Source organism: Tupaia chinensis, unplaced genomic scaffold (assembly GCF_000334495.1).
Source record: "Tupaia chinensis unplaced genomic scaffold, TupChi_1.0 Scaffold146604_1, whole genome shotgun sequence".
In the NCBI taxonomy this organism is placed as follows: domain Eukaryota; kingdom Metazoa; phylum Chordata; class Mammalia; order Scandentia; family Tupaiidae; genus Tupaia; species Tupaia belangeri.
The window spans coordinates 1,183,160-1,198,168 of record NW_006206460.1 but is presented as its reverse complement, the minus strand read 5'-3'; the positions used below and the strand labels follow the sequence as shown (position 1 = coordinate 1,198,168).

The following is a 15,009-nucleotide window of genomic DNA, read 5'->3' as shown; positions in this document are numbered from 1 at the left end:
GGATTGTGGTGTGGTCATCCCCCCGGGGGGTGATTTCTCGCTTTCTGTCTCTCTGTCTCTCTCTCTCTTTCTGGTGAGCGCATGCGCCCTGTAGCGAAAACCTCTCAAAGAAAGAAAGAAAGAAAGAAAGAAAGAAAGAAAGAAAGAAAGAAAGAAAGAAAGAATGACAAGTGTTGACAAGGCTATGGTGAAAAGGGAACCTTCCTACAGTGTTGGTAGAAATGTAAATTAGTACAATCACTGTGGAGAACAATATGGAAGTTCCTTAGAAATCTACAAATAGAAAAACTAAGCATGTTTTTTAAGCCACTGGGACCATGGTTGTCCATGTGGAATTTGGCTTCCTTAAACAATAGGTTGCAAGGCCTGCCTCCCAATGCATTTGTCTAGCATTTCTGTTGGGTGAGAGTTCATGGTTACAAAGTCAGTCAGAAAGGGTTCATCCAATACTTCCTGGATCAGTGTTCTTCACAAACGACACTTGACCCACATTGTAAAGGGACTCACCACCAGATAATTAGGTGCTTGAATGTGATTTAATACCTGTAAAACTAAAACTGATTGCATTTATTATTCATAATGAAAATAGCAAGACACATCAGTGATAGCAGCCACAGCAAGCTCTCCCTGCATCTCCTGTCACAGTCGTCCAGCGAGATACGGTCATTCCTGAGTTAAAGCATTTTCTGTGAGAAGTGCAGCAGGATTTTGACTATTATCAATTCTGGAGGTGTTCTGTCTTCTGTCTGGTTTCTCTGACATGCCTTGAAGTCACTCTCTCCACACAGAAACTATTCCCACTCTCTTCTGTTATAAAACATCATAAACGTCCAGAAGTTCAATTCAATGATTTGATTTTTAGTTCTCAATTTGTTTATGCTCTTCAGATTTTTTAACAATGAAAAAAAATGACCTTTTTTATTTTTTAAACTTAAAAAAAGTTTATATTGCCAGAGGGCATGTGTGCTCTCTCTCTAAAGACAAAGAGAGAGAGAAATCATCCCCCAGTGGGGTGTGGTCACGTGCCAGATCTTTTTTCCTTCATTTCTGCCTCCTAACAGGACTTTAGGTATACATGCAGACACTCCTGTCATGATTTTCAAGCTGCTAGGACTGGTGGCATTCAAGCCACTATTGGTCATGTGAGATCCAGCTTCCTAACTGTTGCAGTATGGGGCCAGTCCCCAGAACTGTCTTTAAGCTTTAATATTGCAAGTCCTGCAGGGTATCGTTTTGTCTAAAGGAACCAATTCTCTTCTTTGCTATGCTATTAATAGAGATTTTAATATAAATTAAATACACAGTAAAACTGACAAAAATATTGATATTTTTAAAGCTAAATTCTTAATATTTTTTCTGATGAATGAAAAGAATAAGAAAAACTGTCAAATATGAGGGGAATTGAAAAATGTTTGTGGAAAAATGTAACTAAAGGGCCAGATGGCAGCACAGCAGTAACACACTATGCTTCACGAGGCAATCCCACATGAGAAGCGTCTTGGTTCAAGTCCAGACACCTCCCTGAGTATGCTGGGTACATGGTGCCCATGGTGGGGCTGCCTGAAGGCTGGAGTGAATCACAATGTCAGGACTCTGTTGAGGGTGCTATCTCTTTGCCTCTCTCATTCATGGAAGAAATGAGTGAACTTAAAAAAAAATACGTAAGAGGAAAGAATAATGGAATGAAAGTAGGAATTCATTCATTCTGTTGCAAAAAAATTGAAATACATGCATTGATTTTTTCATAATAAGTATTTTCATAATAAGTATTTCCCATGAACTTTTTGAACACCCCATCCTCTTGTACTTACGTAGGTAAGTCTTAGTACTTTTTAAAATGGCAATAGATTGAGGCCAGCTAGAGGCATGGTGGGTAAGGTTCTGGACTCCCACATGGCCGACTCAGTTCAAGTTCTGGATCTGGTGGCTTGCTTTCTCATTTCTCTCTCTCTCTCTCTCTCTCTCTCTGGTGAACATACATGCCCTATAGGAAACTTAAATACTAATAGTAACAATAATAATAATAAATAAAAATAAATTTAAACATCTTTAAAAATTACAACAGCTGAGTCTAGATCCGTAGACTAACCAATTTTATAAAATAAAAAAAAATTTTCATGAAATAAAATAATTTAAAATTAAGTGATAGATAGGACCAGTAGTTGGCATAATGGCTATATCACTGGACTCCCATGTAGTCGACCACAGTTTGAGTCCTGGACCTGGTGGCTTAAACTCACACTGGGCGTATGTGTGCATGCCCAAGATCCTGAGAGGAGAATGGAGGAGAAGAGATTGCGGCGTGGCCATCCCCCCTGGGAGGTGATTTCTTGCTTTCTGTCTCTCTGTCTCTGTTTGTCTTTCTGATGAACGCACGCACCCTATAGCAAAAACCTCTCAAAAAAAAATTAAGTGATACAATTTTATAAAATTGGTCAATCTAGGCAACAAATGATTTGTCTAGGTAGCAGACCTGATAGGTCTGTTTTATGTGACTGTAGGAACCACATTCTGCATATTTATTGGCATTACAAACAGATATTTAAAGTGCTACTAGAATAAAAATACGTCGTATATACAAAGGGCAATGGTGCTATTCCTGCAGTCTAAGGGCTATACCTGAATTGAGTGATGGCCGCTTGAGTTGAAGTGGTCATCGGAGAAAGATGGTCGAGATTGTGAACCACAGGGAGCAGCTGGAGGTAGCTCTAACTTTTGGACATAGAGGAGCAGAAAAGAGCGATAGACATTATGATAGTGAGTGAGGGTGAGGACCCTTAAAATTGGCTGCATAGCACCAGATGTACCTTGTGCACGTGTCAACTGAAGCTCAAATATTCTTAGAACTAGAGATTGGTGTCACCCACATTTCTTATGAAAGAAATCAGCATTTTCTAAATTCTCATCTATTGTGCCAAGCACATCACTTTTTTATAACTTTCTGAAATTTGGTCTAGTCAGCATAATTCACATAATGGTGGTGTGACCATGACTGTGGAAGGTATGAAATGAGCGTCCATGGGAAAGTGAGCATGACAGCCAGTCCACAGGTTGAGGAAGAGATGACACAGCAAAACTCTGAGTAATTAAGATGTGTCTTATTTCAGAACTACAACAAGCCACATGACCAAGGGGACAATTATAAAATTGTTACATGGGTAGTTATGAATAGGATCAACCTTTGACCCTATAGGGAGGAATTAATTATAAAGACCCTTAATTATCTGTATCTGATGTGCCATATGTTTGCCAATGGTTTGGGCTTGTGGTTGAGGGTCGGATCAGTGAGACCAAAAATACAAATAGGACACTTCTTTTGTTAAAAAAAAAATGCATATTTATTTAATTTTGTTTATTCATTTATTTATTTTTAAAATTTGAACAGAGAGAGAGAGAAGGAAAGTAAGAAAGCAAAGCCACCAGGTCTGGGACTCGGACCATGGTCAACTATGTGGGAGTGTCCAGCACCTTAACCACCATGCCACCTTCTGGTCCCATGAACATGTCAATTCTAGTAAAGCACTGCACAGAAGTTTATTATAGGTTAAACTCACATGTGGGGAAGGGTGGGGTAGATGGTGACCCCGAGACACTCATAACTTCAACACACACCTGTTCTGCTCTTACGCCAGAAGCAAGCTGGGACTTTTCAAAGGATTTCCAAGGTCCTACATCTACATTGAGAACATGTTTGCCCTGAGCTCCCAGAATCAAGCTATATAAAAAACAATTGACTCGGGGAGGGAAAGCAAATTGTTGTTCTAAGTGGCCATAGCAGAGTCAGGAGAAATGGAAGGAAAATAAGAGGTTATCAGTATTTAAGAAATAGGGTTTGAAGGCCCAACAGGTAGCATAATGATTAAGGCGCTTGACTCCCATGTGGTTGACTGAGATTTGAATCCTGGACCTGGTGGCTTGAAACACAGAACACAGAGACATGGAAGTCAGTGGCATCAGCATCTTCCGGGTCCAGGCTGGGTGCCTGCATGTCTGAGACCTGAGGGAGTGTTCAGACTCACCAAGGTTTGCTAAGATGTGGAAAGGGAGGGGGTTCAGTGAGGGGCAGGCCCATTGGCACACCCCACAAGAGAACCGTGGTCTGGCCATGGGCAAGATGGGCCACCCTGTGCCCCAAGTGTTCACACTGCCCAAGGCTAGTGGCAAGCTGAAGCTGAAGGGACGGCCCTGCGGGAATTCGTGCATGCAGAGGGTCAGCATGGCCCACTTGGGCAGCTGTCTGGTTGAGGACTATGCGGAGTACCCCGTGGTGGCCCGCACCAACTTAGGTGACATCCAGGTGGTCTTGCTGCCTCTGCTCAAGCCCCGGGTGCAGTATAGCTGCATCTGTAGGAACGATGTCAGTGGCATCGCCTCCTGTGTCTTCACCAGATACCGCCAAGGTTTCTACATGATCTCACCCTCTGAGCTCCAGTGCTTCTCTCTACGCCAAGTGGCTGGTTGAACCCCCGTGCCTGGTGGATTCAGTAGAAGCGAAGAACTGCAGCTGCGTTGGCAGTGGGGTGAAGGCAGACTCGGTCAAGCTAGGAATTCAGGGAGCCAGAGTGATGGAGATGAGAGAAAGCCAAGCCCAGTGATGGAGCATCTTCTGCTCAATGATGAGAGTCCTGAAGGAAATTCACAGCATGCTGGAGGGAATCCAAGGAAGCCCTGGTAGTTGGTGTTCTATGGATGGCCATGGGGAATTGCCTCAGCAATGCGGGAGCCCAGCGAGTAGGACCAGCAGTTGCCAGGCTGCACAGTGAACACTACTGAGGGCCCTTCCTCAGGGCCTGCCTCAGGCAGAGCGGGCAGACCAAGAGCTGGGAGCCATCTCTTCCCTACTCCTGTGCCCTCAAAGGAGGAGAGCTCCAGATCCTTGGGGCCCGCCCTTGGCCAGTGTGAATCCTTTCATCAATGTGGTACTGTTTTTCCTCCTCTTGCTCTCCCTTTTAGTAGTTGGTTGGGTTTTAAATTATAAATTGTAACTGCCTCTGGGTAAAAAAGTTTTTAATAATAAACACCTATTACCTCTAAAAAAAAAAAAAAAAGGATTTTCACCAGATAAAGCTCATTAAAAAATGAAATAAGATAGTAATAGAGTTTGAGACTAGTGGCAATATCTTTTTAATAGATTGAATGTCCTTGGTTATTTCTTGAGTTAAAGGCGCAAGTTTATTTTGTGAAAACTAGACACACAAAAATCATCATTACATATTGCATTAGACACACAGTGTACCAACAGATGCATGTACAGTGATGGATGGAAAAGTTGCTTTAATGCACACTGTCCATTGCAATTTTGCACAGAGTATCTAACTATGAATTATTGGTAAACTACACTATCTTCAAAATGTTATGGCAATAAACCATGATTTTTTTTTCAGAGAAAGATTTTTGCTATAGGGCAATGTGTGCTCACTAGAGAGACAGACAGAAAGCGAAAAATCACCCCCCAGGGGGATGGCTATGCTATAATCCCTTCTCCTCCATTCTCCTTTCAGGATTTTGGGCACACACGTACCCCTGCCTGGTGTGAGTTTTAAGCTGCCAGGTCCAGGATTCGAACTTGGTTGACTATGCAGTAGTCCAGTGACATAACCGTTACACCATCTGCTGGTCCCATCAATAAACCATTTTTATTGTGGTCATTTTCCATGTTTTCAGATTTTCTGGCCACCCTGAGCAACTTTAATTTAAAATATGGAAGGAAAGCAGTTATTTTAATCCTGTTAAAATAAAGCAGCTTAAAGGGGATATTTTCCTGAATAAAATTTTTTCTGATTGATTCATTTTGTTTCCAATCATTAAACTTACCAGAATAAATAACACTATTGAAAAATATATGTAATCAGAGACCAGCAGTTAGTGTAATGGCTATGTAGCTGGACTCCCATGTAGTCAACCACAGTTCGAGTCCCGGACCCGGTGGTTTAAACTCATGCTGGGCATGTGTCATGCATGCCCAAGATCCCGAGAGGAGAATGGAGGAGGAGGGATTGCGGCGTGGCCATCCACCCTGGGGGGGGTGATTTCTCGCTTTCTGTCTCTCCGTCTCTCTCTGTCTTTCTGGCAAGCGCACGTGCCCTATAGCAAAAACCTCTAAAAAAAAAAAAAAGAAAGAAAAATATATGCAATCTGAGATAATATTAAAGGAATTCCATGATGATATTTCTTAATTTTTTTACCCAATGACATCATAAAATGTGTCATTAAAAAATTATAGTGAGGAGGTGCGCAGGTGGTGTGATGGTTAAGGCACTGGACTCCCACATGGCCGACTGTGGTGTAAGTACTGGACAAGGTGACTTGGTTTCTCACTGTCTCTCTCAATCTCTCTCTCTCTTTCTCTCGGGGCACATGTACCCTATAGCAGATTTAAAAATCATCATAATAATAGAATTAAATAAATAATTGTTAAAAAAAATTTTCAGTTTTTTTTTCTTTTTTGAGAGGTTTTTGCTATCAGGCACATGTGCTCACCAGAAAGAGAGAGAGACAGACAAACAGAAAGTGAGAAATCACTCCCCAGGGGGGATGGCCACACCACTATCCCTTCTCCTCCATTCTCCTCTTGGGACCTTGGACATGCATGCACATGTGCCCAGCATGAATTTAAGTCACCGAGTCTGGGATTTGAACTGCAGTTGACTACATGGGAGTCCAGCAACATAGCCATTACGCCACTTGCTGGTTCCAGTTTTAGAGATTTTTGTCATAGGGTGCACTGGAGCGAGAGAGACAGAGGCAGCAAGAGAGAAAGCAAATCACCCCCCTGAGAGGATGACCATATTGTAATCCCTTCTCTTCTATTCTACTCCTGGGATCCTAGACACGAACACCCACATGTCCAGCGTGATTTTTAAGCCACTAGTCTGGGACTTGAATGTCTGTAGGTCATGTGGGAGTCTAATGACATAACCACTAAATGATCAACTGGCTCTTAAATAAATAATTCTTCTAAAAAATTATAGTAAAATGGTTTTAAATTATGGAAAACCTAAGAAGCAATTTTTTGTTGGAAAAAAATAGGCTAAAGAGTCTTTGTGTCAGTTCCATTTCTCTTTGAGAAAGGACTGTGATAATGTCATCCAGATGGGCAATCTAATGATACACATTTAACAGCTGTCATTAAAACAGATTTTACTAAGGCAAGTTTGCTTAGGACTGTTGAGAAAGGTGTAGTCTCACCAAAGCGCACCTTTTGGGAAGTGCTGGATATAGTAAGTGAGACCTTTATTATACAAATGTTGATTAAATGTACCATTTCTTCAATTCAATGTTAGTAGTCCCTTCCTTAGTAATTTTTAAGCTATATGTTTGTCTCAAACAGAGATTAAGTGATATATATATAAGGTTGCAAAATATTTTTAGCCATGTATGCTATGTTTGCACTGTAATGAATATAAACCAGATCCCCATTGCTTGTCGCAGAAAATGTGCATTTTATAGAATTATATTTTATAGAATTCATTTTTAAAATGAATCCTTCTAGGGACCAGTAGTTAGCGTAATGGCTATGTCGCTGGACTCCCATGTAGTTGACCGCTGCTCGCGTCCGGGACCTGGTGGCTTAAAACTCACGCTGGGCGCCTGTGCGTGCATGCCCAAGATCCCAAGAGGAGAATGAAGGAGAAGGGATTGTGGCATGGCCATCCCCCCTGGGGGGTGATTTCTTGCTTTCTGTCTCTCTGTCTGTCTGGCGAGCGCACGTGCCCTATAGCAAAAAAAAAAAAAAAAAACCCTCTCCAAAAAAAACCAAAAGAATCCTTCTAAATAGGCTGTCTGTTTAAGCTATGTTAGATGAACATTAGGACTTTGTCATAGTCTGGAAACATGTACAAAACTGCTCTCCAAAGGCATTACTATTGGGTTGTTGGGAAAGTCATGACACATTTCTACATAGAAAAATACGTCATGACTTTTCTAATGACCCAATATATTTTAAGGATAAAGTAATATCATTAAGTATAAGTTTGTCAGGTAATATACGAGATAAGAATATTGCTAGAGATTTGCCCTATTAGTGGAGAACTTCTGTGATTATTAGCTTGCTAAAATAAAGCAAACCTCACAAAACTGGCCCAACCTGTTATATGCAAAATAAAGTACTAATGGCACAGTCCCCTGGGAGGCCAGTGGGAGTCCAGATGCCTCTTTGCTAGTTTATTTTATTTCAAGAGTCCATTTAATGCAGATATTTATAGTATTTCTGAAGTAAAGAAGTAAGCCATCTTACGGTCAGATCTTATCTCCATACAAAATAAAAAATGTCACGTGGATACTAGTTGGCTGGATGATAACACACTGGACAGAGAGTTTGTTTCATTAGAGACTGGCAGTGTTTTACTCATATTTAAAAACTGGGATTCTCTAAACTGAGTCAGAGTTAAAGCTAATGAAAACATACAGAAGAAAGGATTTTGCAGGTCTACACGTGGAATCCATAATTCGTTTGTTCAAGAGGCAATTATAAGTTCTATTACAAAAGAAAACTCATGAGCATTTCTCTAAGCAAAGAATTCCATCTGGTGCAATGCTGACAATGTCTGAGTGTCCCAGGATTCTGAGGAAGACGTAACTGTTGATATCCCTCCTGTGTTGCCAGTTTACGATGTGATTTCATATCCACAATGAAGGATTCTAAAGAATGAGCATGAGAAGGACCAGCAGATGGCGTAATGGATGTGTTGCTGGACTTCCATGTAGTTGACTGTGGTTCAAGTCCTGGACCTGGTGGCTTAAACTCACACCAGGCATGTGTGCGTGTGTGTCCAAGATCCCGAGAGGAGAATGGAAGAGAAGGGATTGTGGCGTGGCCATCCCCCCTGAGGGGGTGATTTCTTGCTTTCTGTCTCTCTGTCTCTCTGTCTTTCTGGCGAGTGCACGTGCCCTATAACAAAACCCTCTCAAAAAAAAAAAAAAAAGGAAAGACAAGACTGAGCATGAGGTCTCTGTGTTGGTCTTTGTGAAGCATCTGTGTCAGGTCCCTGTGGAGTATCTGTGTGTGAGGTTTCTGGTGAAGACTGTGTTCTGTGTGGGAAAACTTGAAGCGAGTTCTGTGTGTCAGGTTTCTGGTGAGTACTTTGAATGAGGTCTCTGTGGAGACTCTGTACACAGTATCTATGTGGGTTTTGTGGGGGATGTTTCTGTGAAATCTCTGCGAAAGTTTTCTGTGTGAGGTCTCTGAGGCAACATAAAGTCTCTGGGAGGATTCTATGGAGCAAGGAGATCACTGAGGTACCTTTATGTGAGTCTTCTGTAGGAAATATCTTTGGAGGTCTCAGCATGAGTCTCTGTGAGAGGTCTCTGTCAGCCTTGTGGGATGTCCCTGTGTGAAATCTCTGTGCGAGGAATCTGTACAAGGTTTCTGTGAGGAGTAAGAAGTTACCGTTTGTTATCTCTCTGTGAGGTCTCTGTGGGAGGTCTCTGTGGGGGGGTTTGTATGAGGGTCTGTGGGCAACGTGGAGTCCATGTGTGAGATCTCCATGGGGCAGTGGCAGGTCTAAGTGTGCTGTGTCTCTGAGGTTTCTGGGGCAAGTTCCCTGTGCATGGTATCTGTAGAGCAAACCAGTGACTCTGTGTCTGATCACTTTGGGGGCCTCTATGGGAAGTCTCTGCATGAGGTCTCTATGTCAGGGCTCTGTAGGAAGCGTATATGGGAGATGTCTATAGAAGGACATTTATGAGACCCTCCTTGCTCCCATCCCATGCAATCTCTGCATGGGCTCCCTGTGTGAGGACAGGATTCTTTGTGGGAGACTGTGGGACTTCTCTATGAAATGACTACGGAGCGAACTGAAGTCAACGTGTGAGGAATCTGTACAAGGCTTCTGTGAGAAGTAAAAAGTTACTGTTTGTTATGTCTCTGAGAGGTCTCTGTGGGAGGCCTCTGGGAGGTTTCAGTGTGTCTGTGTGTCAGTGAGGGGTGTCTGTGTGCTATTTTTGTATGAGAGCTCTCTGCGAAGTTCTTGTAGGAGGTCTCTATGTGCCATCTCTGTATGAGATCTCTCTCTGAGGTCCTGTGGGAGGTCCCTGTGTGCCATTTCTGTATGACATCTTTTTTTTTTTTTTGTGAGAGATTTTGGCTATAGGGCGCGTGCACTCACCAGACAGACAGAGAGAGACATAGAGACAGAAAGCGAGAAATCACCCCCAGGGGGGATGGTCATGCCACAATCCCTTCTCCTCCATTCTCCTCTCAGGATCTTGGGCACGCACGCACATGCACCCGGCGTGAGTTTTAAACCATCGGGTCCGGGACGTGAACTGCGGTCAACTACATGGGAGTCCAGCAACATAGCCATTATGCTAACTGCTGGTTCCTGTGTGACATCTTTTTTAGGTTCCTGTGGATCTCTTCCTCATTGACCTCCCTACGCCTTATGGGGCTCTGAGCAGTGAAAAGGCAGAGGGACCTGCTCCTTCCTGTTTCTTGCTGGCCCCTCAGTGTTGCCCTTTTACGGCACCCCTTCTGGGGGCCTTGTCCAGTTTCTCCACATCCCAGAGTTTGACTCTCAGTGACCTGAGAGAGACCAGCAACACAAAGGCAAGGCCTCTCCTTGGAGGTCAGGGTCCCAGCCCTATGCCACCTGGCTGAGCTCCTCAGAGCAGGAAGTGGGGGTTCTCACTGCTTTAGGTCCTGTCCCTTTCTGTAGGTCCTGGCTTCACTCTAATTGCTGGGCCCACTTTGAGGTCACCTCAGACATCTGGGTCCCAGAGATGGGACCTGACTCCAAGAGAAACCCATGGCACCAGCAGCCTGGCACTGGGTACTGTGTGCACCCCATGAGCCAACAGGTTCCGTACGTGGGAAGCAGGGCCCGTTCCCATTGTCATCTGGATCAGGGGCACCTCTGGGCATAGGACTCTCCACGGAGGGGCTGAGGACTCTGGAGCTGTGCCTACCGTGGCATAGGTATGGAACACTCTGGAGAAACAGCGCCTCCTCTCTCTTTGTGGGACCCCTCCTGCTTTCCCTCACTAATGGGGGCCCAGATGAGAGGAAACTTGTGCTAACAGCAGAGTAAGAGCAGAGCAGGGGCCCTCCCAGACTGTCCCTACCACCTCCATTTGGATAGGTCGCTTCAGCCTCCTTGTGTGCACAAATCCTGCCTGATTTTCTCGTCTGTTGGTCTCTGCAGCAAGAAAGGACTGGGAGTAGGTGACACTTATTGTATGCCTCTAGGCCAACCCTTAGCCCCTTTAGGCCCCCACCTCTACCTGGGAGCAGCCCGGAGGCCACGTGTATATGTCAAGGTCCCAGACTGTGAGTCACGCCAGTCTCTCGTCCTGGTTTTCCAGGTACTGTCAACTCATCCTTTCTAGAATTCAAGAGGTGAGATGTGCAAACTTAACACAGTTAGCAAGTTTGTCTTTTCTGCTTAAAGGCTTTACTTCCTCCCTACTCTGGCCTCCCATGTAGGAACCAAAGTGGCTTCTCTAGCTCTGTGATCTGAGACTATAGCAGAGGGAACCCCAGGAGGGAACTAGGTGAAGCCACTGAGGCCCTCCCCCCCGTGTTTTCTCCCCTCTGTGGCTGGAGGTGGGATGTAAAGGGCTCTTCATTCACTGCATCATTTGTGGTGCCCTCATGCCACTTTACCGCCTTCCTTGAGGCTTCATTCAGCCTGTTCCATTCACACAGAACTTCATCTCCAGAGTTTAGTCATAGATGAGATAGACCAAGGCAGGTCACCTGTGTGCAAGCCCATCCATTTCATTTGGAGCAGGAGTGACATGGTCCTCAGCAGCCTGCCTGAAGCCCCACTACCACCGTGCACAGGCTGGATTTCTGTCCTCTCTGCATACTAATGTTTGAGAAAGGCAGAGGCTGTGGGATGGTGACTCCATACTTTTCAGTAAGACTGAATTAAGAGAGTCCATCTCCATGCCAGTTTTTGTTAGGAAGACAAAGGGCTCCCCATGGCTGTCTTATGTTATCCACCCAGTGATTCTGTGGCAAGAGGACTAGCCCCATGGCGTGGTGGTGAAGGGAGCCTAAATGGCTGATGATGGGATGTGGATCCCAGCCCTGGTGCTTTGAGAAACCACTAGGTGCACATGCGTGGGTGCTCTAAATCTTGTCAGGATGGGAGATGGAGGAGAAGGAATTGCAATATGACCACACCCTATTAGGAAGAGGGGTGCTTTCTCCCTCTCCATCTCTCTGTCTCTGGTGGGTACACATGCCTTCTGGTCATTTTAAAAAAAAAAAAGAAGAAGAAGAAGAAGAAAAAGAAGAAAGAATGCAGATTTCTGGAGACAAGATTTCTCCCTCATCTGAAATGAGGGCCCAGGACCCTCCCATTCAAACTATTATGATATCTATTATTTTGTGACATGGGAAGCCGCTAGGCTCCGATCCTTCCTGGAGCCTGTGTGGTAATATTCAGTCCTATGCTCACTCTGCTAAACTGTTTCCTGCAGGTACATCAAGTTCAAGGTAGGGAGAAAGAAGGGAAAGATGAGTTGCACCAGATCCTGGGGTAGGATCTTCATAGAATTTTTCCATCTTATTTTAAGAGTAGTTGCTTTGGTTTGTGTAATGATGGTACTATGAATACATCATATATTCAGTGATGAGGGAGAGCTTCAACACCTCTGTCAACTCCCTCCATGCCCCATCCCTTCTAGAATACAAAACTCTCACCAAACAGGACATAGACAGAGGCCACTTAGGAGAAGAAAAACATATATATTGGGGAACATTAAATATTTTAGATGTACTAACATGAGAAAAATTAATTTTTCTCGATAGGAATTGAATTATTTTCTCAGAGACATATTTTTCTAGGAAACGCAAGAGAAAAATGTTTTGGCTGCCAAGACAAAACACCTCTCCGAACAAGACAGTGCCTTGGGCAATGGTGACGGTGGCCGGAGACATTTAGCATCCTTGGCCTGTGTTGACAGGGATGGGCTAGGGTCGCAGCCTTTCTGAGGAGCAGGAGTTGGGAATGACTTGGGCCTCTTGGCTCATTCCAGAATCGTGTATTTTTCAATGACTGTTGGTTTCTAACTTGCCTTTCTCTGAGAGAACAAACCTGCCTCTTAGTTGTGGCTTGTTGGTTGCAGGCTGCATAACTTGACCTTTTCTTTTGCTCTGTGTTTAAGGGAAGTTTGCGCTTGCAAGAAAACTTCAGGGCTGGGCCTTTGAGTTCCTCTTTGCACTGTTTTAACTTTGAGGCTCGAATTCTGTGGTGAAGCACCATTTTCTTCTCTAGTACTTGTTCGAGAGTTGTCATGAGATGCTGAGCTTCCTCAGTGTTTTTGCCCACACATGACCTGGTTTTGAATGGTCCTTGGCTCTGGGCAGTGGCTGGTGAAAGCTTGCCTTTTTGCAGAGGGCCTTCTTGCCTTTTGCCTTTTATCTTACAGAAAATCCAGTGAAGAAAGCACCTCAGTTTCTTTTTGAATGGGCTTTCCGAAGGAACCCGTTCCTTTTGCAGCAGGATCTGGACTCTTTTACTCTCAAGGCTGTCTATTCTCCTGACTGGGGTAAGTTGGGAGGTTAATAATTTTTCAACTCTTTCTTCATGCTTTCTTGGGTTGCGCCTCCTGCAGTCCTCATTCTTGTAGGTAGAGGTAAAAATATTGCTTTGGCTCTTCCATGAACCCCGATGGTTTGAGCTCCCGGTCTCCAGCTGCCTCAACTTGCTCTTTCTAGCTACTGTGTGGTCACTTACCACTTGGGAAGTTGGCATGTTCCCCATGGGGACACACTGGAGATGACACTGTGATGTCTGAGTAGCCAAGCAGTCTTCAACAAGGGACATGCCAGCAGAACAGTCTGGAAGGAGCGAACCCATGTCACAAACTTGAGTCCGGCTTTCTGACTTTATCTCCACACTGGGCTCTACTACACTAACTTTTGTCTTAAGGCATGGCTTTCCTGCCTTTTGGGTGACAGACATGCTAGGAAGTAGGAGACTTTCGCTGGTCCCTGAAGTCTCTAAACCACTCTTCTCATTTGTGGCTTGAAGGTTTGCTAGCACACTGGTTTCCAAGAGGATGCTGCATGTTGGCACTGTTTCATTCGTCTCTTCGGCTTTCAAAGACTGGGATCCTAAGTTCATCTCCAACAGTGCTACGCTGTGGTATGGGTCTTGTGTGGCCCAGTCCCCATACTTCTTCCCTTGTTCATTCCTGGTCATTGTTGAACTTGGTCTTATCTGCAGGCTGTCCCTCCCGGCCACAAGGACAGTCCCACTCTGCCTGGTTCTGCCCACGAGGTTGCATGAGAGGGACTGAGAAGGTTGCCTTCTCTCCTGTCTAGGTGGAGGAGCCTCTGAGGACCCATGGTCATGGCTCCATGAAGGCACTCTCAGGGCCCTCTGGATCTCCTGATTTGCAGGGGAGGAGACAAGGAGGCAACTTGATAGTGTGGGAACTGATTCTTTGGTCACTTCTCTTGGACCTACCTGAGGTGGTTTTACCAGGAGCTTGTCAATCCCAGATTCACAGGTGGTTGAGGAGGGCAAGGCACATAGTGTAAGGGGTAAGGACTCAGCTTTTTTCAATTTAAAGACATTTATGGGCTTCAGGACCTTGAGGGGCAGGCCCCATTTGTGCTTGGCCCGAAACTTTGTAATATGTTCTTCCAACATCTGCTGAGTGCAAGGTTTTAGGAAGTAAAACTCCTGGGAGGAACTTGTGCAGGCTTCTTCCCAACTTTTGGACAGTGCTAGATTCCCAGTTACTACCTGGGTGTCAGACCTGGAAAAAGGAGAGTTGAGAGCAAGCCAGGATTGACGCACACTGAGCGGGATCAAACCCTCATTGATCTGCCCTGACTTCAGGCCTAAGTGGAGTGTTAGCATGTTTCCCAGATGATTTTTGTTTACACTTCCTGATAAATCATTTTTTGAGTCACTTCTTGAGGACCTCATCAAATATTTTTCTGACTCCTGGGAGTTCACCCTTAGAACTTCCCCTGGGGAGCTTTTTGAACCCCTAGAGAGATCTTTTGGGACCTTCCCCAGAAAATGCCCCAGGTTTTTGCCTGGGTCT

At 44.5% G+C, this 15,009-nt stretch overlaps 1 protein-coding gene and 1 pseudogene across 1 annotated transcript; one reads left to right on the top strand and one right to left on the bottom strand.

The window, feature by feature from the left end:
- The first annotated feature begins 4,114 nt into the window (after positions 1 to 4,114).
- LOC102488418 (lethal(2) giant larvae protein homolog 2-like) lies at positions 4,115 to 10,789 on the top strand (annotated as a pseudogene).
- A 1,914-nt stretch (positions 10,790 to 12,703) lies between these two features.
- Positions 12,704 to 15,003, bottom strand: LOC114006255 (spermatogenesis-associated protein 31A6-like). Its single transcript, XM_027768480.1, has one exon. The coding sequence runs from the start codon at positions 14,886 to 14,888 to the stop codon at positions 12,774 to 12,776; it is 2,115 nt and encodes a 704-aa protein (XP_027624281.1). The 5' UTR covers positions 14,889 to 15,003; the 3' UTR covers positions 12,704 to 12,773.
- Between the last annotated feature and the right edge of the window lie 6 nt (positions 15,004 to 15,009).

Bases quoted from the DNA above. Each gene is read 5' to 3' on its own strand.
- LOC114006255 (XM_027768480.1), bottom strand. From the start codon at position 14,888: ATGAGGTCCTCAAGAAGTGACTCAAAAAATGATTTATCAGGAAGTGTA.